The sequence below is a fragment of the Pseudopodoces humilis genome, chromosome 14, assembly GCF_049639895.1.
Source record: "Pseudopodoces humilis isolate 2021_Gansu_Grassland_sample_001 chromosome 14, ASM4963989v1, whole genome shotgun sequence".
NCBI classification, from domain to species: Eukaryota; Metazoa; Chordata; class Aves; order Passeriformes; family Paridae; genus Pseudopodoces; species Pseudopodoces humilis.
In genome coordinates this window covers 14,158,259-14,180,971 of record NC_142213.1, presented here as the reverse complement: position 1 = coordinate 14,180,971, position 22,713 = coordinate 14,158,259, and the positions used below count along the sequence as shown (strand labels likewise).

Sequence of the window (22,713 nt, the reverse complement as noted above, 5' to 3'; positions counted from 1 at the left end):
CCCTCTTGTGGAAAAATTTTAGTTCTCTCTCTTAGAAGGAAGTTGAGGCCCTGAGAAATATTCTCTGCCCTTGAGAAAACAGCAGCAGTGATGAAGAGCTGGCCAGAGGACCCCCAGTCCAAACACAGGCAGGTTTCACTTGTGTGACCAGCCCTTGGTGGAAGGGTTAGAACTCTCCTGACATTGCAGACTCCACGCACACCTCTGCTGGAGTAACTGTCCTTGAGGAAATTCCCAGACAGGACTGCTGGTATTTGTTTAGACATGGTCCAACATGCAAATCTTTTTTCCACCTATCCTTTCCTTCCAGGTTTAGAAGCCCTCCCGTGTGCACATGGAAGCCAAGGACTGTGATCTTCAATGTCTTGTGTGGCTCTGATGCACTTCCAGGCTCACAATCACCACCTCCTCCGAGTTCTTCCAAAGAGCAGTTTAGCTTCTTGTGGGGAGATTAGGGATTGTTCCCCATAATGGGATGAACATTACTGTGAAGATTTTATCCCCTCTGGATCCCCATGGTGAGTCTGCCCCAGTGCAAGAGGCTTTTACTACACAGTGTAGTACACATATCAAACCTGCATGGTCTCAAACCCAGTGAGTCCAAGTGCCACAAATCCCTGGCTGTCACTAGCAGCCCTAGGAAAAGGAAATCCTGAGCATGAAAATGGAAAATGAAAAGGGAAAATGCCAATCCCTTCCTGTCCTCCTTCTAGAACAGGACTCGGGCACGAGGTGAGGCAGTGTCCTGTGTTTGCTCTGAGCTCCTGCAGGCACAGTCCTGCTGCCACCGGAGCTGTCACTCTGCCTCTCCCACAAGGAAGCTCCTCTGAAATGCCACACGAATGACAGCAAAAGAGTCATGGGTGGGCATAGGAAATTTCAAGGTATTTCACTAATTCAGCTAGTGAAGGTCATGTTTCTTTACCAAATCATCTTACTGGCTCACTTGAAAAACAAGCATTTTGCAACAGAAAAAATAACTATTTACTGTAAAAAAGCTTCTTTAGAGAAAGCTCACCTGGATAAGAAAAGTGACACAATTATGTGTTTTTAAAAATCCAAATCTTGGAACTAGGGAACACAACAACATCCCAGGATGATTTATTTTGATTTTCCACTGCTTGATTCACCGTTTTTTTCAGAGAGGCCTGGGGAAAAGCAAAGCACTTTACATTGAATGCCACACACTATCACACTGTCCATCTACCAGATCTTGCCCTGAGTGCCCAGAGGTAACTGGTGGCACCAAGGAAAAGGCAGCTGCAGCCTGGGACTGGCTGCCTGCACCTTCTGCTGTGGGCTTTGGCATCAGGTGAGGGTGTCTGAAAAATAACTGATTTCAATTTTATTTTGTTTGTGCTGTATCATTCCTCAAGTCTCTGCACTGTGACAAGGGAGGGAAGGCACGCAGCCATCAAGGCTTCTCAGGGACATGCAGGACACAGGGAAAGGCACACACATCTGTAAAAACTTTATTTCAAAATCTTTTTATTCAACTGTTATTCAGCAATATACAATACAGTTTATAAACAAATGTCTTACCTTGTTTCCAATCTTCATTTAAAAATAAATATTATTGACAGTGAATATTAATTATGGTAAGATGTACCTTTTTAATGTCTCCAAAAGAAATAATTTAATTAAAAAAGAAAAAGGAAATCCAAAAAAAACTAAACACAATAATCTACTAAAAATATTTCCTTTCTTAGGAAGGGTTTGACCCAACATCTTTACATATTGTCATAAAGATAACTGCTCAACAGTTCGTGCAAAATGAAGAGTCAGAGGAAAGGTTTAGAAAAGAAAAAATATTACATTAAAATAGAGGAATCATAAGTGCCATGCACAGAGCAGGGCTTTACACCATAGAGTCTGGAAATTAGATGCATTATTCTATGTTGTTTACTCTTCTGTGGCATCCCCAAAAATATGTTTTTCCCCCCAAGTAGAATTTATCATGCTTCTTTCAGTCTCTTTCTGTCCATCTTTAAAACGGTAGGGATTTCTTTGTCAGGGGTTTTGTTTGTTATTAAATAGGTTCCTTTCTGTTTGGCTGAGGAGGAGTGGAGGGAGCAGTCCGTCAGTGGTTTACTAATAAATGTACAAGCTTATGCAGTATTAACAGGGACATGTATAGGAGTGGGTCTGTAGCATAAATAGGTCCTGTACCTAGAAAAGAAAGAGACAAGGGAGAGAAGGAGATTTGATTTTTTATCTTTTCCAGTATAGAAGATTAAATGCAGAAGAGCAATATAAGAAGATTCATTTTTATCACTTCAGTGCCAGGGGTCAGAAGCTTAATTTTAATAGTAAAACAGCATCCTCAAGCTATCCAACTCAAATAGCTTTTTCCTCCCCCTCCCAAATCTGACTCCACTTAGGTCATTTCATTATGTGTTACTAATGGTATGCCTAAACTTGGCTTCAGCCAAGTTACTAGCAATTGAGATTTCTATAAATACACCATAATCTGGTATATAGTTTCTTGAGAAATGACAGGTATCAACCACCCATTACTTTAAAGGGAAATGACAAATGCTGCGTCTGTACTTCTTGATTAACAGGACATGAACCCATTTCATTTGGAATGGGAACAGCAAGACCTTGACATCTTCTTTACCTTTTATAGGAAAGAGCAGAATTTTAAATTCAAAATGTGCTCAGGAGCTATAGAAAAACAGAGGTCGGGTGTGGAACACATCTGTTCCCGTCAGCCTGTCCCAAGGAGAGCGATGAGCTAACTCCTGGGGCAGGACACACTGAGGCAATTGCTCACAGCAGTGAGTGGCAGCCACCTCCATGCTGCAGCCACCAAGGCTGGCCCTGCTCACACCAAGATACTCGCTCAGCTCTATTCTGAAAAGATACCAGAAGGTATTTGTGTGTGCACCGTGGTGTGGCCCCTCTCCCTGGCATGGGAGGGCTGAGCCAAGGGGCCGAGGTCTCTTGGCCACGCTCAGCCAAGAGAGGACACACAGGCATGAGGCTCTGGCTGTGCCACTTCTGGAATGGTCACTGCTGTGCTGTCAATGGAGGCAGAGCAGCCCCATTCCCTTGAACAGCCCCGTTCCCTGGAACACCCCCATTCCCTTGAACAGCCCCGTTCCCTGGAACAGCCCCATTCCCTGGAACAGCCCCATTCCCTGATCAGCCCCGTTCCCTGGAACAGCCCCGTTCCCTGGATCAGCCCCATTCCCTGGAACAGCCCCATTCCCTGATCAGCCCCGTTCCCTGGAACAGCCCCGTTCCCTGGAACAGCCCCGTTCCCTGGAACAGCCCCGTTCCCTGGATCAGCCCCATTCCCTGATCAGCCCCGTTCCCTGCATCAGCCCCGTTCCCTTGAACAGCCCCATTCCCTTGAACAGCCCCGTTCCCTGGAACAGCCCCATTCCCTGGAACAGCCCCATTCCCTGGAACAGCCCCGTTCCCTGGATCAGCCCCGTTCCCAGAGCAGCCCCGTTCCCAGAGCAGCCCCTGCACAGGGTGCCTGGCACTCCGGAGCCAGCCCACACAGACAAGGCCAGGCTGGGCACAGAGCCCAGGTGCCCCCAGGGACACCTTCCTGAGCCATGAGAGGACCAGCATGTGCTGCTGACATGGGGTGGAAGTGATAGATATGGGACACTTCCACACAAAAGCAGAAGTCCACTGGGAATTTAGTCCAGTGGGAATTTTTCCTGCAGCTAAGTGTAGAAGACACCTGGGGAGAGGCCTCCTCTCTGCTGAACACCCGACCAAATCAATGCCCAAAACACTGACTGCCACCCAGTGAGAGACACTGCAAAGCGTGAAAACTTTAAAAACAAGTTTTCTCTGTTCAGTATCTCTGGAAAAGTAATCAGGGCACTTCTGTTCAGGCAACTCACTTCAGGCACCATAATGTGAATACTTTAGTCTTGGTCTCTAGGACGTGTGGCACGATCAAAGGAAATGCCTCAAACAGTGCCTGAGCAAAGCACTGCTCTTGGGCTCGCTGCTCCAGCTGCCTCCTAATCTATGTACAGCTCACCAGCAATGCTGGAGTACGATTAGCCAGCATCAAAAATACCACATAGCAATGTGGTGTGCAATTGAGGAACTCAAGAAATGTCCCCACAGTGCTATCTCACAGACACCCAGACTGTGTGGTGATTATTTAGTTATTAAGGTTTTAATTAAATCCCTGCATGCACAAACATGTGCTAAGGACTGCCTACATAGCAACAGCAAGGCATAAAGATGAATACAGGATTTTTGTTTTGAAAGCTGAAAAAAATCATTAACAAACACAATTAACTCCAGCAGCTAAAGGAGTTAGCTGCAACTCATTGCAAAAAGACACTAAAGGTGTGTGCAGGGAAGTCCTCTCTTCTGGGACATGGTCCCCTTCATGGTCCCCATGTGCTGCCACTGTCCCCTGAGCCTCTGATGCAGGGGCAGCCCAGCAGCAGCTGACACAGCCCAATGGCACCAAATTTGTGCCAATTCCACACCTGCCCAGCACTGCAGGGAAGAGCTGGCCCTGGATATTTATTGTGGTCAAACCTGAGGGTGCTGAGAACCTGTTCTTTCCCTGCTAGGGCTGAACTTGTTCCTTCAATGAACAGGACTTGAGTCTGAGATGCCGGTGGTTACTCAGACAGCAAGATGTGTTTTTGTGAGGGGGAATTTCCCTGGAAACACTGAGAAACTCAACCTGGAGAAATGGGCTCTTGAAGCTCAAGTGCTCTTACAACCCTGATACTGAAAGGCTGCCAGGAGCACCAGCTTAGGATCATTTCTGCTTTGAAGGGAAAGCAGTGTTAGTCACAACTCCTCGTACCACCTGTGTACCTGCTTACCAAAATCATTCCTATGTTGGTTTTACTTTTATGTACTGGTTTTACTTTAAATTTCAGTGCAGAACTGTGAGTACTACAGTCCAAATTTTACCTTTTCCTTCTGTAGAAATTACTGTTGTTCTTAACCTATATTCTCCTTCTTCTCTGATGGCCAAATGTGAGTTCAGACTCTGTTAACAGAATCTCAGCAGTTAAATGAAACATATTTTAAAAAAAACCTTGAAAGCAATTATTCTTACTGAACACCACATACAAGTTTCTTTTTTTTGTACTCACTCAGTGTTGTTCTACTCTAAGACTTCAGGAAGCATTGGACACACAGAACTTCAGAATTCTCCTCCCTCTAAATATAAACAGACTAGAAAAATAATTTCCAGTATTTTCTTCCTGATTAGTTAACCTGAACCATTGATTATAAACAAACTGAACTTAGTGTCCTCAATTCTGCTATTACTGCAGTAGTGGAAGTCTTGACTTATAGTTAATAAATTGCTACATCTGTAGATTTAAACAAATAAAATATGGGCTTGAGCATGAGGATCTGACACATGATTGACCCAGGTGTGAGAACAGAGGGTTCTTATCCAAACACCCTAAATCAGGAGTACACAGTTACTTGCAAACTACAGATGCTGGTGAGAAAACATTTCACTGATATTTTGAATATTCATTTGATGATCTGTTATTGCATGCTTATTTATCACTATACAGACTTACAACTTTGCTTTTATAACATCTCTATGCTCGTGGCCAAAAGTCTACCAACATGCAGAACAAGAACAAATTGTTCTCTTTGTGTATGGTGAATTGCTCTCTGGCATCACTCATCCTTTTTTGCCATTTATGACATAAGTGTTTTACTGCAATTTTCTATTTAAAAAAAATATTATGCCAGAATTAATCACAGTTTGACTTAAAACAGTTCAATTGAAAACAAACATTAATTACCAAGTGACTTGTGACACCCAGAAAAAAAATGGGATGATTCTTTTACAAGCTATATTTAACCAACGGTCAAAACCCACAATTTCCAGCAGTCACCTATTTTTCTTACTAGAAAGAATCTGAAAAATCCTTTGATGTCTTTTTCTGAGATGGTGGTAAAATGCAGTGGCTCACATAATAAAAAGCTGAAAGACATCAGTAGCCTATTTTCCTTGAAAAATGAGATAACACCTAAAATCTGACTGTCTATTGATGATGGAGCTGGGGCCCTGGCTGGCAGTGTCACGAGACATTTCTCTGTACTGCCTTTTATGCAGTGACCTATTAGCCCCGGCCTATTTCCTTACAGAACAATGCCCAATTAATAAAGCCCTCAAACCTGGCATTTCATTAAGGGGTGAGGGATCAAACTGACCATATAGATTGATCTGTTCTCTCAGGCCAGAAACTTTAGGCTGTGCTTGATACATGTTCTTTTATCTATGGAAAAAATGGAGTTTTACATGGGTTGCTGGTCAAGGATCACTGCAAGCAATAATCTCCTAGATAAAACAGATTCTCACTCACTGACATACATTTGGAGCACTTGCACTGAATTGAAGGGAATTTACCCAACTTCAGACCTAAGAGCTTCTTAGAAGTTTTTAATTGAAATTACTGAAGTCACAATACACTTACTGAACCAAAGAGATAATAAGCTATACCCCATTAGAACTGTTCCAGAGTTTGAGACAAGATCTTATAAACTGTCTACACCCTTCCACTCTTAAGTACTTCCAGCACAATCCACACACTGCATTTTTGCTTTTTAATCTTTTTTTTGGCACCCAATACCTACAAATGCCCACTCTTCCCCAGAACTAATTCTCCAGGATGTTGTTCAGAAGTGCATGCAGTCATGTGCTGACCTCAGCAGACCCTCCCAGCTCAATCCCAGAGCACTGCACAGTGTTGTTCAAAGAAGCATTGGCACAACAGAAAAAAAACAAAACACTGAACTGTGGTGTCCTCACTGCTCCTGGCTTTTGGCTGCATGTGGATCATCCTGCCCAGGCACAAGCACAAACAGCTCCTCAGCTGCCTTTTGGTGTGGCCAATTTCAGCAGTGGTGACTTCCCACATATCTACGAGCAGCTGCATGGGATCAGCTCACCATGGAACCTGCCTAGAAGGCATGATGACAAAAATTAGTTTTCTATCCACTACAGCTTTAATTTATGATTCACTGACTTTTGGAACAGCTTTCCATAACTCATCTCACAAAAATATCTCACAGAAGTCAGCATATGTTTTTGGTTTCTATATAACCATGCAGGTAGAAGCTTGTGATTTCTGCTTTGTTCCTTCATCCATGACATCAAGGTTTTTAAGGTCAAGAGTAAATCTTCTCACACAGCCAGCTGAAACTATCAGCATTGCCCTCCACACCCTTCATGATAATGCCCACATTTCACTTTCCTTATCCATACCACAGCCTCAAACTCTCCAGGAAGCTGAAAGCAATTTTACTGGCCAGAGGACATTGACCAGAGTTTTGTAAAGCTGTCATCATTTTAGGTCTTCTCAAATACACCTGAATTTCACTGTTTCTTCACCTTCTCTCTCAAGATATCCACTGCAATATTCAGGCCTATATTTAGGGGTGAACTGCCAAATGTTCTAAGAGTAACTGAAAGCCTCCCCTGTCCTAATTTTGGAAACTCAACAGGTTTTAGTATTTCAAATAAGATTCCATTTTAATTTGGAGTATTTAGCAGTCCTGAAATGAGCATGTTTTACTTGCCCACACCTGTATTTATTTACATGCTGGGCTAAACTCACCTGAAAACAATGAGATGAGGCAGAATTTAAGGCTTGATAACTCTACAGAAGCTGCATACAGGGCAGTATAGTGCAAACTTCCTGAATAGGGAGAAAAATAAATATGTGTAGTTGAGGAAAAAGCCAGTTCCTTGTAGCAGCCTGGTCCTTAATTTTGACTGTTCTTGATGTGATAACTCAAAAAAAGCTCACCTAGGACAGAAGACTGGTGTTTTAGACTTTGCTGTTTTAGCATGCTAGCAAGAAGGCTATAGATTAGAAAACAAATAAATTGGATGGCAATGACAGAGGGGTGTAGTCATGCAAAGAAATGCTGCAGAAATCAAAGTTTGGTTCTGATAAGAAGCTAAGAGAAGAAAAATATTCCTTCTGCAGTATTGATTTTCTGAAGCACTGCAGTGCTCTGGTGGAAGTCAATGTGTGAGTGCCTGTGGGACACAGGAAGGCATTGGTAGAAGAGTTGGGGATGTGTTTCTTAAGGCACCTGCAACTGTTGAGGTAGATTTTGAGCTCAACAGAACTAATTTTAACTGAGACTCATTAAGGCCAAATTTTCCTTAAAATGCTAGTGCTGACAATCCCTGCCAAACATGCTCATGGTACACAGACCAGCCAAGTGCTCCATAACTCTCTACAGAGGCTCTTCCCTCTCCTGGATCATAAGGACATCATTAGACATAAGATTCAGGATTAAATGGACAATTGATCTCACCCACTGCACAGCTGCTGCAGGTCTGCAAGGCATGACACTTTTGTATTAACCACAGCTATCACAAACAGGAGTCGATGAACTAGTGGATTTGATGAATGTAGGGAAATGCATACCTGCTATGGAGCAAGAAATACCTTTATACAGAGATAATTCTGTTTGTTAGGTTCCCAGAGAAATGTGCAGTTTCATTGCCAACAGACTGGCAAAAAACCATCTCCCACTAATGTTACAAAAAACAGGGGTAACACAATATGGGAAATTTTTCCCTCAATAAGCCCATTTCCCTTCTGTGGTAGCCATAAGAGTACAGAACAATCAGCACTGTTCCTAAAACCTCCCTCTCCTTTTTCAAACAGGCCATGTGCCTGTGAACAGCTCTGCTGAGGGCAGGCAGTGCCCACAGCCCAGCAGAGCAGCAGCTGAGCTGAGGCAGCCAGGCCCTTGGGGGCTGCTCTTGGGGTCTCTTCTACACTGGAGAGAGCCAAACAAACCCTTCCACCACCCCAAATATCCACTCGAGGAGAAATTAAAGAGTAACTTTAAGACAACACCAGGTGTAATTTATAACAAGCTCCAAAAGGAAACACTGCTCTAGATGGTGTCAATGGAGAGAAAGGCATCCTGAATGCTTAAAATGACTAATTCATTCCATATAGATTGTACAGTTTAAATACTTTCTATTGGTTTGCATTTAAATAAGCCAGTAAACATTCCTCTTTTAAGACCTGCAGCTGGTCTCTACTTTGTATTACCCTCACATAAACAGATTTCTGCTTTGGTATTGGTGAGATGATCTCTCCTTGCCAAATATCTTATTAAGACACTCAAACAAGACATGCAACTATGAATTTGTTTTAATTTCCAGAATTTTCTGCAGTTCCATGATCTAAAATTAACTTAACAAAACCAAGAACAACAGTTAATTCATTCCTTGAAAGTTGAATAATGAGATACAAAATGCTTTGTAATGAAATTTGGTGGAAAATGAATTCTAAACTAAAATACAGAGAAAAATAAGTAACTGCATTAGTGGTAGTTCAGGTGGTAAATAAGCAGCCAGTCCTACACATCCATCTTCTGTACTGTTATGTGACCAATTCCAGAGCAAATCCATACTCACAAGTAGCAAAAGCACAACTCAAACTGTGCAGATCATGACGCAATGAAAAAAACTGGTAGTTTTATTGTTAAAATTATTATTTTACTGGTAAAGTAGCTGGTTTCAGCTACTAAACTTTGAAGCAAGTTTGGGGCATATTCTCTGTTTTTCACTGTAAGTAGGAGGACTAAAAAGTCATGTTGCAGAAAAGCAGGCAAGCTAGATATGGTCACACAATTCCATAGGCTGGATCTTCATGGAAAGATTGACAGTAAGAGTCCCACTGGACTGAACCACAGTTTTCACATTCTATAATTGACACAAGTTGTAAATATTTGCAACCCAGAAATAAAGATGATGACACTGTGGCTCTCACTTCACTGCTTTTAGAGTATTTTTGACTTGATCAGGATTAGGAGCAAGCTGCCAATGCAGTTGTAATTATCACTCCAATCAGAATTACCAAACCTAAGCAGATGCAAGTACAGATTAAGGATCTTTTTGAAAAATAACCCTATGCTGTCCATACTTAAAGAACAGAGCTAAGTGCATTAGCAGAATGCATGATGACACATAAAAAATGGCTGTATTGAGAGCATGTGCCTGAGAAAAAAGCAGAGCCTGTGAGTTCCATAAAGAAGGGATCACCTTTTCACTGTAAACAAACAGCAGCGTTTTGGGACTGACCCACAAATACACAGACCCTCCAAACATTTCCAATGACTGATACTTGCTAGATGTGAGCTAACTAAAGACTTTGCTATGCCCTAGGTGTAAGGGAGGCCAAGCTTTGCAGAATAAGGCAGCAAGGGCTTATTTGACAAAACTGTGGACATGGGATATTCCTCAATACTCTTCTGTACATGTGAAATGTCCAGCTTCTCAGTGTGAGAGGGATTCAGATTAGCATGCCAATTTTAAAAATTATAAAGCAGTAAATTATTTCTAATTATGTCAGTTTGACGAACTTTACCCCTAGAATCACAGAATTGGTGAGGCTGGAAAAGAGCTCTAAGATCACCAAGTCCAGCCATGAACTCTGCAGCACCACACTGTGTACCACTAACCCGTGTCCTCAGGTGATGCATTCCTGTGTCTCCTGAACACCTCCAGGAGCACGGTAACAAAACAACAGGCGTGGAAGACGATGTCCCTGAGACATGCTGAGCTCTGCCTGCTTTGGAAGTCAGCAGCCTGTCCCTGCACACACAGAGATGCCCTGCTGCCAGCCACGGGCAGGGTGAGCAGATATTGTGGGGAGTGCTTGGGGCCCTTTGCTGTGTGAGCACAGCTCCCTCCCAGCCGCAGCACAAGCTCGTGCTGGCTCACACAGACCCCTCTGCTGAGCACGGCTGCTGCTCTGCCAAACTGCTCTTCTTTCCAGCTAATAAAATTGCCTCCCAGCTGATAACAGCCTAGCAATATAAAGTACTCGGTTGTTAGCCGCTGTTGTGACAAATAATACCATTCTGCTGACAACCCCATTTTTTCCAATACAAACCTACTTGAACTGTTTATTATTGACATATGGGACTGCTCTACCATTATCTAATTTTAAAAAACACATAGTAAACAGCAATAGTGAGCCTGACAGCATTCTTACTGCTTTAGCAAAGCTAAATCAAAATCCAAAGCAACCTCCTTTTATTGCCAGCACAGTCCTGTCAGGCTCTCTTAAGTAAAAAAGAAACACCTACACTGTAGGACTACTGTAAGATTCATTTCCTGGCAGAGGCTACTTTGTGTTTGCTTTCCAACTACAGCCCACACTACTTAAAAGCCTTCTCAAAACCAGTACCAGTAAGGCTGTCTGGGCATTTCTCTGTGCCAAGATTGCTAAGTTTTAAAGTGTTAGGGACCTATTTAAATCGACAACACAGTTCAAGCGTTAGTGTACACATTAGTAAAGCCGCACCAGTATTGCAGAGGCGGGGAGTGTGCAACCATTACTGCCTCTCATAAAAGATACAAAGTTAGATGGTTCTGCAAACTAAGGCTCCGTTTTGCAAAGTATCTATTGAAATCACGTATAAAGAACTAGCAGTGTATGTATATTCCTGCCCCAAATGCTGTTTGCTCAGGCAAAAACACATGTGGGTGCACTGAGCCTTTCTTCATATAAATTTCTAATTTTCACTCACTAATGAATCAATCTTACATAGAAAACTAGACCAGTGTTAGGTACAGCTTCCTTATTCATCAAAAGGACCTGGAATACTCCCTTCATTGTGTTTAGTAATATTTTTAATATTTTTTAGATATTAGATTTAGATATTATTTAGATTTTATAGATATTTTAATCTATAACTAAAAGATATCAAAGAAATTCAAATAATATTCAGATTTCTTCAAGGGCACTGAACAGGCTGGAGTAGAATAGGTTAGTACAGTTTTGTCTGTCCTCTGGGGAACAAGCAAGAACCGCTGAAAGGAGGTTACTCAAATAAATTGCATTTCCACAGTACAAAAACACCCAGGCACAGCTTGTTTCTGTCCTAGATAATGAGGTGACACAGTACAGCAGTTAGTGCTTTTGTCCAGTTCGAGAATTAATCCATATTACACAGACACAAAAGAAGATATTTGACCTCACTTGTCCCCAAAGCAGTGTAATTTGCCTAGATATTAAAGTGCTAGTGATGTGTATTTAATGAGAATTCTTTTTGCATGTTTATTATCCAGTGACATTTAGGAGGTCAGCCTGATAATTCAGTTATGGCCTCTGTCTTGCTACTTTATTTAATGTAAAGGAAAATGTGATGTGACCCAGGTTGCATTTAACTAGGAGTAACAACAGACTTGAGCTCATACATGGTCTCATAAAAAGCACAGGGAAGTGGAGCAGACCCAGCCATTACTGAGGGGAAAGGCAGGGAGCCTGAGCTGAGCAGCCTCATACACTTCCCTATCTTGCTGTTTCATGTAATGTTCATCTATCAAACATGAACGAGCTCCACGGGCTGTGTCTCAAACTAGCAGAGGGTCATTCAAGCTCTGACAAAGGCAGGAGAGCCCTGAGCTCAAACCCTTACCCAAAATTAGTCCAAACCCAACCACAGCCCCTCCAAACAGAGTCCCCCTAACCAGCCCCAGCTCTGCACACTCAATAAAGCACCGTGCTCCTTCTTCTGCTGTCTCCAAGCTGCACAGCCAGGCCTCTTTCTTCCTAGTGCACAACAGAGACCTGAGAGTCTCCTGCCTCAAGGTGGGCTGGCTGTGCATGCCCTGCTCTTCTGAGCACCAGGGGCACAGAGGCTGCAGGACTGTGTGACCTGCTGCTTTATCTCAAACAAGCAGCCCAGGAGCAGAGCTCCTTCTGCCTCAGACATAAAGGGCTTTCAGGAGGGGAGGGACAGGCATGGAGTGAAGATTTATGTTCTTCCTTGTGATGACCACTTCATCTGTGCATAACACATGAGCCCGTGTTCCTCCTAGAGCTCCTTGCTTCACGCTCCCATCTTTGTTTATTTTATTTAAAGCTTTCACTTCTGAGCTTTGAGGCTAGAGATCAAACAAATAAAAGGGAATTTGGAAGCTGCAATGTCTGATCTACATTCTACTCAGAAGTTAAACTAAAAATTGCCCCCAAGCCAATACACAGGCACTCATTTTGGAGACCATTTGGTAGGATATAATACAGTCAATTTCCCTCCCAGGAGGTCAAGATGAAGACCCTGTTTATTACTTCACCATCTAAGGCACTGGACTTAAATTTAGAAGACCTGAAATTAAGTTTTCATATTTAATTTCACAGCTGTCACACGACGCAACAAAGTCAGTTATTGTTCTTGTGTCATTTATCTGTCTCAAACACTTGGACTACAAACTTCCTGAGACAGAGACACCGTGTGTTTCACTCAGTGATGCTCCTGCATCCCCCTACTCTACCCAGTGAAAACCAGGAGTACTTCCAAACAGTAACAACTCTGCACACTGCTCACCCCAATTATTTTCCTACAGTGTAAAATTCCACTTGTGTACAAGCATTTAAACTAAAAGCTCAATATAATTTCATTTAGAACCACATGGACAACTGCTTCTGTGATAGTGTTAAAAATGGTCTTGCCAGCAGATCTTTGTCTCCTTATAGCCCAAATCCCATTTTCTAGGTTTCCACTTCAGTTCACCTTGCTGGCAGACAAGCAGTAACCTTTCTGACTCATGAGACCACAGAACCAAGTTTTTATATGGTTGTTTAAACATCACAGATAAAATTCTGCTTAAGTAGCTAATATTTGTGGCGTATTTGTCAATTTTCCAGTTGTTCTGCATCTATTGCCTTATATACCATAATGCTGACGCAAACTACAGCCAAATACTATTTCTGAAGATGTCTAAAACAATGGATTTTCTATTTCTACCCAGTTTGTCAGATGAAACTCTCTGCTCTTCAGATAATCTCGGTAAGAGACACATTTATCCTAATAAATTCATGTTTCAGTTCACTTAGAAGATGTAAAAAATCACACTTTTTCGTGGTGCGTGACGGGCAGCAGTTGAAGTCAACAAGAGCCCTGCAGGCACATCCCAATGTAGCATTTGATCTATAATCATGTTTATTGGAATCCAAGTACATTGAGGCCCTCTCTTACTACACTGAAAGTATTGGGAAGATTTCTATTGCAAGGAAAATAGGATTAGAGGCCAATTCATGCAGGACACTGTAGCTAGTGCCATGCCATCAGCTCTTAGGCAGAGCTCTCCAGTGTCTTAAATGAGGATGTTTCTTAATCGCTGATAGCAAATCCATTGTTCGACCACATTTCTGCTTTCATACAGAAGAAATATCCCTGTGTACAATGAAAAGACTTAGAAATGCTAAATACTTTAAATGTATTAGACTATTCAATTATTACACACAGATTTGGTGCAAGTACTTAGCTGTATGTGTTACAGCTCAAAATAGGATAATGAGGTGTATGTATTACACTGCTATGCAGATGTAACTCATACAGCAACACAAGGTTAGGTCCTGAGTCTTAAACACCACGTGAACAAAGATTTACTTGGATTTGTTGGCCCTACTGTGTGGAAAACCAGTTGTGACACTGCCTCAGGGGGGGACCTGAAACAGGGTTTCTACCTCCCCTAAGTAAATAAAAGGAAAAAAAAACATTTCCTATAAAGCAACTGCATTCTTTATACAATAATACAATAATTACTGTACCTAATATAGCTCTAAAAAGCACCACTTTAGCATACAAATGGAAAACTCAGAAGGTCTAAGATGTCATTTTCTTTTACGATGTTTTGAAGAAAGTTTAGTGCTTATCCAACCCGAGTGACAGCACTGGAGACCCCTTCTTCCCTTTCCTCACAAAAACAGGTGGTACTCCTGCAAGTCCTCATCACACTGACCGTCACATTTTATCCAGATCTCTATCCAGATTCATGGCTAGGGAAGACTTCTTGCCTCTGCACCAAGCTCACTTTCTGCTTCAGACCAAATCCCTGGCCCAGACAGCCTTTCTGAAATACCCAGGAGATGGGGACTGGGACAGCAGCAGTCTGCTTCACAGAAGCAACCAAAGAGACATCTTGTGGTGACAAGACTCACACAGTTCTGGTCCAAAAGGCACCTGCATCAGGAAGTTTTGAGGGTCAAGTCCCTCAGCTGCAAATCTCCTAAGCCATGCTGTGATTGACGCTCTATTGATTCGTAATTACAGGCAGCTCCAAACTACCACAGGTACAAAAATTACAAACCAGGGAGAAGCCTGTTATTCAGGGAGGTCTTGATTCAAGCAGAGTAAAAAGGCATTAATTCTACAAGAGGACCAGACCAAAGTACACAATTTATCACCTTCCTCTTATGGGGACAAAAGCAGGTGCTGGTTTACACCTTATTAAGTCAGTACGGGAACAGGAGCAGTCTGACTTGGCTTTCTCAGCGCTGGAGCTGCCACGGAGTGGCACTGTTCACAGAGAGCAGTGTGCCCAGCAGGGAGCTCACAGCATCAAATTTTGGTTTAGCCAGTCTGGTAGCTCTCAGCATCAGTTTCCACCTGGAGACCCCCACTAGATGTTTTTCTGTATTCTGCTACCTTTTTCACTGATTTACATCACTCCATTACCTCCACTGCTGGCCACAACGCTACCGGATTATTTTCAGAATTTAATGCAGCCTAGAAATGATGCAGAAGTGCCATATCCCACACCACAGACACGTAAAAAATCGGGACAGACAGCAGTTTAGCTGATCTGGGCAGGAGGTCTTGCCCTAACGGGCATGTGTGACATGCTGTCTTGGCGGCACACGCTCGCATCCATCTGTTTACGTGGAACTGAGCCCACTGCACTTCCACTGTCCTGGTTTTAGTTCATATGCACCACATAAGCTCTGGGTTCAGCAGGCAGGGTGCACAGTGCTGCAAGCCCTAAACACAACCTCTAGTGTCAGCATGGAATTCTTGCTGTCATCACAGTGGAGAGGAAACATGAAAACACCACTTAGCCCTGGGGTCCCAGGAGGAAAGCAGATCTTTCCAAACAACAAAAAAAAATAATAGATCATGAGCATTACAGTGTCTGGTTTAATTTCTGGGGGCCAGTGAACACAGCAAAAGCAAAATGAATTTCTTTAAATACCCTCATGGACCTGTAGTTAAGATCTCAGGAATTGTCACTTTATCTTCCACTAGACAACAATGAACAACCAGCTTAGTCTTGGGAATGATAAGGAGTAAAATCTAGCTTTCACATGTATTTCTACAGAAGAAAGAAATTATTCAGAAAACAGGAAAAGGTAGTAGCTAGATAAAACAGCACCTGTAAAGCACCAGCAGGTCACAGTGACCCATATAGGAATGATTTCCATTACTGTGAGCCAAAACCTGCAACTGTTTGCCCAGAAAGTGTGAAGAGGTATCAGGAAGAAGTGTGAACTTCCCTGCATGAAGATTATGAATCTGCGTCAGAAGGGACTCAGCAGAGCGGGGAGCTCAGGGCCTTCCCTGAATAGTCAGTGGCATAAAACTGTTTCCCTTCTTCCACAGATAACTTGGCAGGGACTTTTGTTCAACATTAACTAAGTGACAGTGGCTGACAGGAGAGCTGAAGCCCAGCCAGAACAGCACCACACCTCAGAAGCTCTAAACACTTTTGTAGTGCAGATTTAAGAGTAAGTTCTTCATCCCAGACATTCCTGTCATTGGATAAATAAAGGTTTATAGCTGCCTTCTCTGGCAAACTGCAATATGGTAATGCAGCATTAATAACTTAATACAGTATTAACTGATAGACAATCAGTATTAGCATGATGTTTGCATTTTGAAAACATTATAGAGCACTCTATCTCCAATTCTTAGCCTGCCATTAATTCAGATGTGGAGCTCATTACACAGCAATTGACATTTCCCTTCTGAATCTGCATCCTGCTCTGCACAGGCCTCGTATCTGCCTGGGACAACCAGCCCTGTAAGCCACTCTGCAAATCTAAATTCTCTGCAGAACCTCCATGGTGTTTTGCTCTCCTGAGGCTGTAGCTACCTTTTCAAACACCGCACCCAAAAAGCTGCAAGGGGGTGAACGTGGGGCCCCCCAGTGCACCTGCCAAAGAGATGCAGGTCCCAGCCTGGTACTCGGACCCATCTCCCCATCCCCGTGCCTCTGTTCACTCCCGTCCAGGCTGGGCCGAGGCACCAGCCCCGGCCTTTGGGACAACACGAGTACACTTTGCCAGACTTGGGCGCGATTACCCAGCTCCGGGGCCGCAGCCAGAGTGCCCCCACGGCAGAGGGGTCACAGTGCCCGACGCGGGAGCGAGTGCCAGTCCCGGGGCTCAGAGAACGGGGGTCCCGTCCCTCCCGCCGCCCTACCTGACCCGTGCTGCTGGCGGAGGATGGCGGCCTGCCCGGGCGGCGGCGAGGCCGAGGAGGCTGCGGCGGCGGCCGTGGAGGCGGTGGCGGCGGCGCTGGTGCCCCCCGGGGCCGGGGCGGGCGGCGGGCGCTTGGCGGGGCCGGGCGGCGGCGTGGGGCGGGCGGCGGGGCCGTGGCGCCGCGGGGCCGCCCCGCTCTGGATGTGCGACACCGCCTCGGCCGCCTGCACGTCGGGCGGGGCGAAGCGGGACAGGACGCGCAGCAGCGCCTGAGCCTTGTGCTCCTGCGTCTCGTCGTCGCTGTAGTCCGACACGCGGCACTGGTAGACGCCCTCGTCCTGCCGCCGCACGCCCGACAGGCGCAGCCGGTGCGAGATGTCATTGCCCTGGACGCGGACCGTCTGCAAGAGAGCACGGCCGGCACGGCCTCAGCGACCCTGCTCCTGCCCCAGCGCCGTGCCCCTCGCTGCCGGGAGCACGGGCCGGGGCTGCTTCCCCCACACGGGCACCTCGCTGCTATAGCCTCACCTCACGGGGGCTATCCGGAACTAGCAGCGGGCCACATCGTTCCCACGCCACCTCCCAGCTGTCACCACCCCCCGCGGCTGTTCTCTCGTCCCCCGGCGGCTCCCAGGCTCGGGCAGACCCCAGGAACCCTCCCCACCCTCCCCGGGGTCGCCCCCCGCCGTTGCAGCGAGCCAAGCCCGGCCGGGCCCAGTGTCCCCGCTCCGGCTCCACGGAGCTGCGCTGTGTGTCCCAGCACCGCGGAGAGGGGAACAGGGACACGCGGGCGCATCACAGGGAAAGGGGAGTGTTCCCTGCAGGACAGCCAGAGAAGGGGGTCGCCTCAGGGGAATGGGGGTTGCAGAAGGCTGGGGGAAAAAAAAAAAAGCAAGATTCTCTTCTGATTTGGCCGACAGTCCTTTTCCAACGGGGCTAAGGAAGGGCTGTAAGGCAAGCGTCACCTCCTCTGGATTTGCAAGGAATGAGACGTGACTGCAAAACCAGCAACAGATGGTAACAACGTCTTGAGGCACGGCACACTGAGGAGGGGAAAGGCGCCACACTCCCGCCGTGCTGCAGGAGCGCGGCTGCCAGTGAGACCAGCTGCATTCGTGTGTCAGGAAATGAGGGGGGCATGCAGTAAACCCCACGTGCGTGGGAGGAGGGGTGTGCACCCATCTCGAGCTGCACTTACGCTGATTTTGGTTGCATCCTTATTTGCTACCTAAAAGAACAGAAAAAAAGGGCAATTAGACTCAGCGCTGCCAGCACAGCTACAGGATGCTCATACTCCCACCCCGGTGGAAAGATAGTTGCATCTATCCATGTCCTTTCTCCACTTGCCATTCACACAGCCCGTGTGGCTCAGGGCAGCTCCCCAGATGATGGGGAAGGCAGCAAACCAGTGCTCAGCCCGGGGGACTGTTCTGGTAAAGTTCCCATGCTGTCCCACAGAAGCGCTGCCTTCCCCAAGGGTGTGAACAACAGCCAAAGAAAAGCTTGTTGCATGCTCTGCTGCTCACAGTCACTGACAAACACTGGGGAAGACGCGTTACCAGCAGCGCAGCAGGGAAGGGCTCGGGCAAGCTGGATCCTGCATGGCTCAGGGCAGAGCTTCAGTCCTGAAACACCCTGGGAGCAGGTATCACGCAGCAGGTTTCATATTTGGTTATGTTTTTATCTCCAGCCAACCACTGTAAACCTAAGTGATGCCTCAGACCTCACTGATACGCCTCTCGGGGAGACGGTCATCATTCTCCAGGCTTGCTCTGTCATCATTTATTGTAAAAGCAGCTCACAGTTTTTATATAAGGTTAAAGAAGACATTTAAATCCAAGCGATTTATTTCCCAGTCTGACAACTGACTTACACTTTCCCCAGCTAGGCGGCATCGCATTAGCTCAGTGTCTATATGCTTTGCATCTCTATTTGAGCTCTGCAGGAAAACAAGCGTGCCACAGAGAGGGGAGCTGGCACAGGCACAGAGGCTGCCGTGGGCCACCCTGCTGGCACAGAGGACGGGGGCTGGAGAGGATGACATGCCCTGCACAGTAGGGCAACACAGCCTCAAAGTCCTGCTTTACCCTGCTCCTTGTGCAACCCTGCAAGTTGTCTTTGCTCTGGTCGGGGGGGCTGTAGAATGAACTGGCTTATGCTGGGGAAATGCAGCTGAAAAATTTAGACTAAAGCCTACCCTCACACCAAGCAGCTTCCGAGGGGGAAGGGAAAAGGCATGCAAGATTTAACTCTGCTTCATGCATTTTAATTGCTACATCTGACTGAAAACGTCTTGCTGAGCTTCAGATATGGACACAATGTGGATGTGTACAAGTAACTGTGTGTTGGTGGTTGCAGATGGATACCACACTAATATACCAACAGAGAGGTGTATCCCTCCTGCCTTTCGCTGCACTATCAGTGAGCAGAAGCTCTCTCACCTTTTACAGTGATTCCTAGCTCAGTCCACAGAAGCACTGGTTTTTGCTTGTCCACACTTCATGCTACAGCTTTTCTTGGGACCTCATTGCTGATTTTGCAGTGAAACATTTATCATTTTCTGTTTACAGTCCTTAAAGCATTGATGTTTTTCCCTGACATGAAGTCCCTCATGGTGCATGCCCTGTACTCCTGCATTCCTCAGAGGGCCTGGGCACACTGCTGATTCCTGCTGGTGGCTGGCACTGGGCAGAAGCAGCACTCTGGGAATGCTGAGTTTATTCTGATCCCTGCCTAAGCATGTTGCATTTGATGAAGAGATATATCTCCATAGCAATGTATTATTACCTTGCTCCTGCTGCCGGGGACACTGATGGCTAATTCGTGTGCAAGTTCTCTGGCTGGTTCTTTAAGGTACCACCACTGGATTTCCAAGGAGTAAGAGGTGGATCCGCTGGCTCGGAAAGCACAAGGCATCTCAATATCATCTCCCTCCCTAACAGTCACATCTTTGGGAACTTCAGTAAAGGTAGCTGGGAGGGGAAGATAGAGTTACAAGGGCTGGTTAACGAGAGAGATTAAAAGACAAAATCAGTCCTTTTCAGTCTAACGTGAGCTGCTTCAGCTCAAGAGCTAAGCGCTGACCGCGACACAGGTTTCCTGGAGCCCAAGGATCCCCGGGTAAGCGGAGCATCCAGGACTGCGCACCCTGGGCAGGGCCGAGCCGGCCCCCGTCACCCCGCAGCCGCGGCTTCAATGGAAAGTTTGAAGAGGACTTTAAAACTCCCCGGTCCTTCTAAGAAAGCCCCCGGCTTGATCCAGGGGCAGCGGTGTCCCGCTGTCCCCTCCCGCCGATTGGCGCGGGGACCGTCCCGGGCTGCGCGCCCGCCGCGCCCCGCTCCGTTCCGCTCCGTGCTGCCGGCAGCTGCGGCCCAACAGTGCCACCTTGTTCTGCCACAGCCCGCCCGGGCAGCTCCCTGCCCCCAGCCCCGGCTGGGAACGCCGCCGGGGAGGCCGGGCCTGGCTGCAGCTCGGCTGCGGACGGGCGGCCCCGCAGCCCCGACGGCCCCGCAGCCTCTCGCCAGCAAGTTGTGCCCGGAGCGGCGCATCGCCGCGGGAAGAGGACGAAGTTTCCTACTCACCGGTGACAATGAACAGCAGAGGAGCGTTGAACATCAGGTAACAAAGGGTGCAGAACAGCCCCCGACTTTCCATCGCATCAATGTGGGCTGCGGGCGGGGACCTGGCTGGGGGCGCAGCCGGGCACGCCTCAATCCATCGCACACAGCGGGCCGGGGCAGGGCTCCTTCCCAAAAAGCCAAAGCCTCCCGGCTAACCTCGGTTTGCGGAGAATCAAATATAAAATCCACAGCCGGCTGCTCAAACTCGCTCGCAGGTGGAAGCGACGTTTCTGGGAATGCAGCAATAAATCGCGTCCCGCTCCTTCGCTCCACCGCGGGCGGGATTCAACTGCCCGGCGCTGCCTGGGGGCTCCCGCAGCCCGAGAGCGAGGAGCCGACTCCGGGCGCCTCTCCGAGCCCCATCCCACGGAGCGCCCGGAGCTCGCCGCGTGCTCCAGCGAGGCGGCGGCGGGGACGAGCCTCCCCTCCCCTCCTTCCTGCGCCCGGGCAGCGCCCGCCGTGCGCCCGTCTCGGGCTCTGCCCCTGCGCGGCGGAGGCGGCGGCAGCCCGAGCCCGCCTCTCCCCGCTGGAGCCGCTGGATGCGCGGCCCCGGCCGCAGCTGCCCCGCGGGCCCGGCCCCCGCCCCGCACCGCCCCCCGCGCCAGGCCCCGCCCGGCGCCGCCCCGGGGACCTGCGGAGCCGCTCGGGCTCGCTGCTCCCGTCCCGCTCCGCCAGAGCCGCGGCTGCCCGTGCCGGTACCTGCGAGGCACCTGAGAGCGCAGCTATCGAGCCGCTGCTGGTTGCGGCATCACCATCCACGGCCGGGGCTCCTCCCGGGCAGCTCGCCTGCTGTCAGCCTTCCCAAATCACTGCGTTTGTTTCTTGTTAAAATACATTAAGGAAAAAAAAAAAGCCAAAAAACAAACCAACAAACCCAATCCTATTGATTTAGAAAACAGTATCATAACAAGAAAACGTTTCCATGGATAAGCTGTTTTCAGGCAAATGTCCTGATTAAAAAATAGAAGTGTCAAAAGTCATCAGTAGTCATGACAGTGAGTATAAATCACAAGCAGAATTTGGTTTTTGCAGTAAGTAATGTAAGAGAACTGTATTTTAATACATTTGAGGTGCATTTCTAAAATACTCCCCCCCCCCCCAATTCCATTAAAAGTCACCATTTTGTTCAGCAACGACTTTATTTATGATAGCCTGGGATGTGTGTTTTAAGATCTGCAGAAAAGTTCCTTTGTGTTTTTAATGGTTTCATTTTATGCCATAAAAAAAAGATGCATAATGTGTTAGCTGGATATATGAAGATTTCTACAGAACAAAATACCTGGGAACATTCACTTTTTGAATAACTAAATCAGGCCAGCTTTGATCTAGTCTCTAGCTCCCCAGCTACCTAGCTCCCTGCCCTGTCAGAAAAAGCTCTGGTGGACCCTGCCAGCTGCTGCCTCCCTGCTAGGAAAACCCAGCTCTGCAAGGTTTCCACCAGGAACTTCCAGTAAAATTCACACAGTCCTGAAGAATACCCAAACTGCATCAAATTAGTATTTCTTGCTGGAAATTTTTTTCTTCAAAGCATTTTCAGCCATTCCTACTGAACTTACCATGACTTAAATCCTGTGACAGGAGGTGTGTCTGGTGTGTTTGTCAGGTGACAAATCCTGTGTCTGGCAGGTCTATGACAATTTGCCTGAAGAGCAACTTGCCTTTCTCCAGATTGCTTCCTGAGAGCCTAAATCCTGCTCCAGGCAGGGCCCAGTTCCCCAGGCAGGTGGAGCTAGCCCCTGCTAATCATAGAACCTCATTATAATAACTAGTAGACACCATTTAATTAAACAGTCTAATAATTACTGACACTTTGCTTTTTCACCCAAAAAGCTCAGTGTGCTTCATCCAGCATTATTTCTTTTTTCACATGTGCACCTATC

The 22,713-nt window shown here is 46.6% G+C and overlaps 1 protein-coding gene across 1 annotated transcript; it reads right to left on the bottom strand.

Moving 5' to 3' along the window:
- Positions 1-1,582: 1,582 nt before the first annotated feature.
- On the bottom strand, positions 1,583-21,345 carry VSTM2B (V-set and transmembrane domain containing 2B). The gene is made up of 5 exons (XM_005526390.3): positions 20,795-21,345; positions 20,001-20,185; positions 18,412-18,441; positions 17,215-17,614; positions 1,583-2,169 (listed from the first exon to the last, which is right to left on the bottom strand). The coding sequence occupies exons 1-5, from the start codon at positions 20,865-20,867 to the stop codon at positions 2,081-2,083; spliced, it is 777 nt and encodes a 258-aa protein (XP_005526447.1). The 5' UTR covers positions 20,868-21,345; the 3' UTR covers positions 1,583-2,080.
- Between the last annotated feature and the right edge of the window lie 1,368 nt (positions 21,346-22,713).

What these genes read in the sequence shown, in the direction of transcription:
- VSTM2B (XM_005526390.3), bottom strand. Translation starts at nt 20,867, where the DNA reads ATGGAAAGTCGGGGGCTGTTCTGCACCCTTTGTTACCTGATGTTCAAC. An exon ending in TCTGCTGTTCATTGTCACCG is followed by an intron (nt 20,186 to 20,794) that starts GTGAGTAGGAAA and finishes TTCCCCTCCCAG; the next exon opens with CTACCTTTACTGAAGTTCCC. An exon ending in AGGATGCAACCAAAATCAGC is followed by an intron (nt 17,615 to 18,411) that starts GTAAGTGCAGCT and finishes GCTCTCTTGCAG; the next exon opens with ACGGTCCGCGTCCAGGGCAA.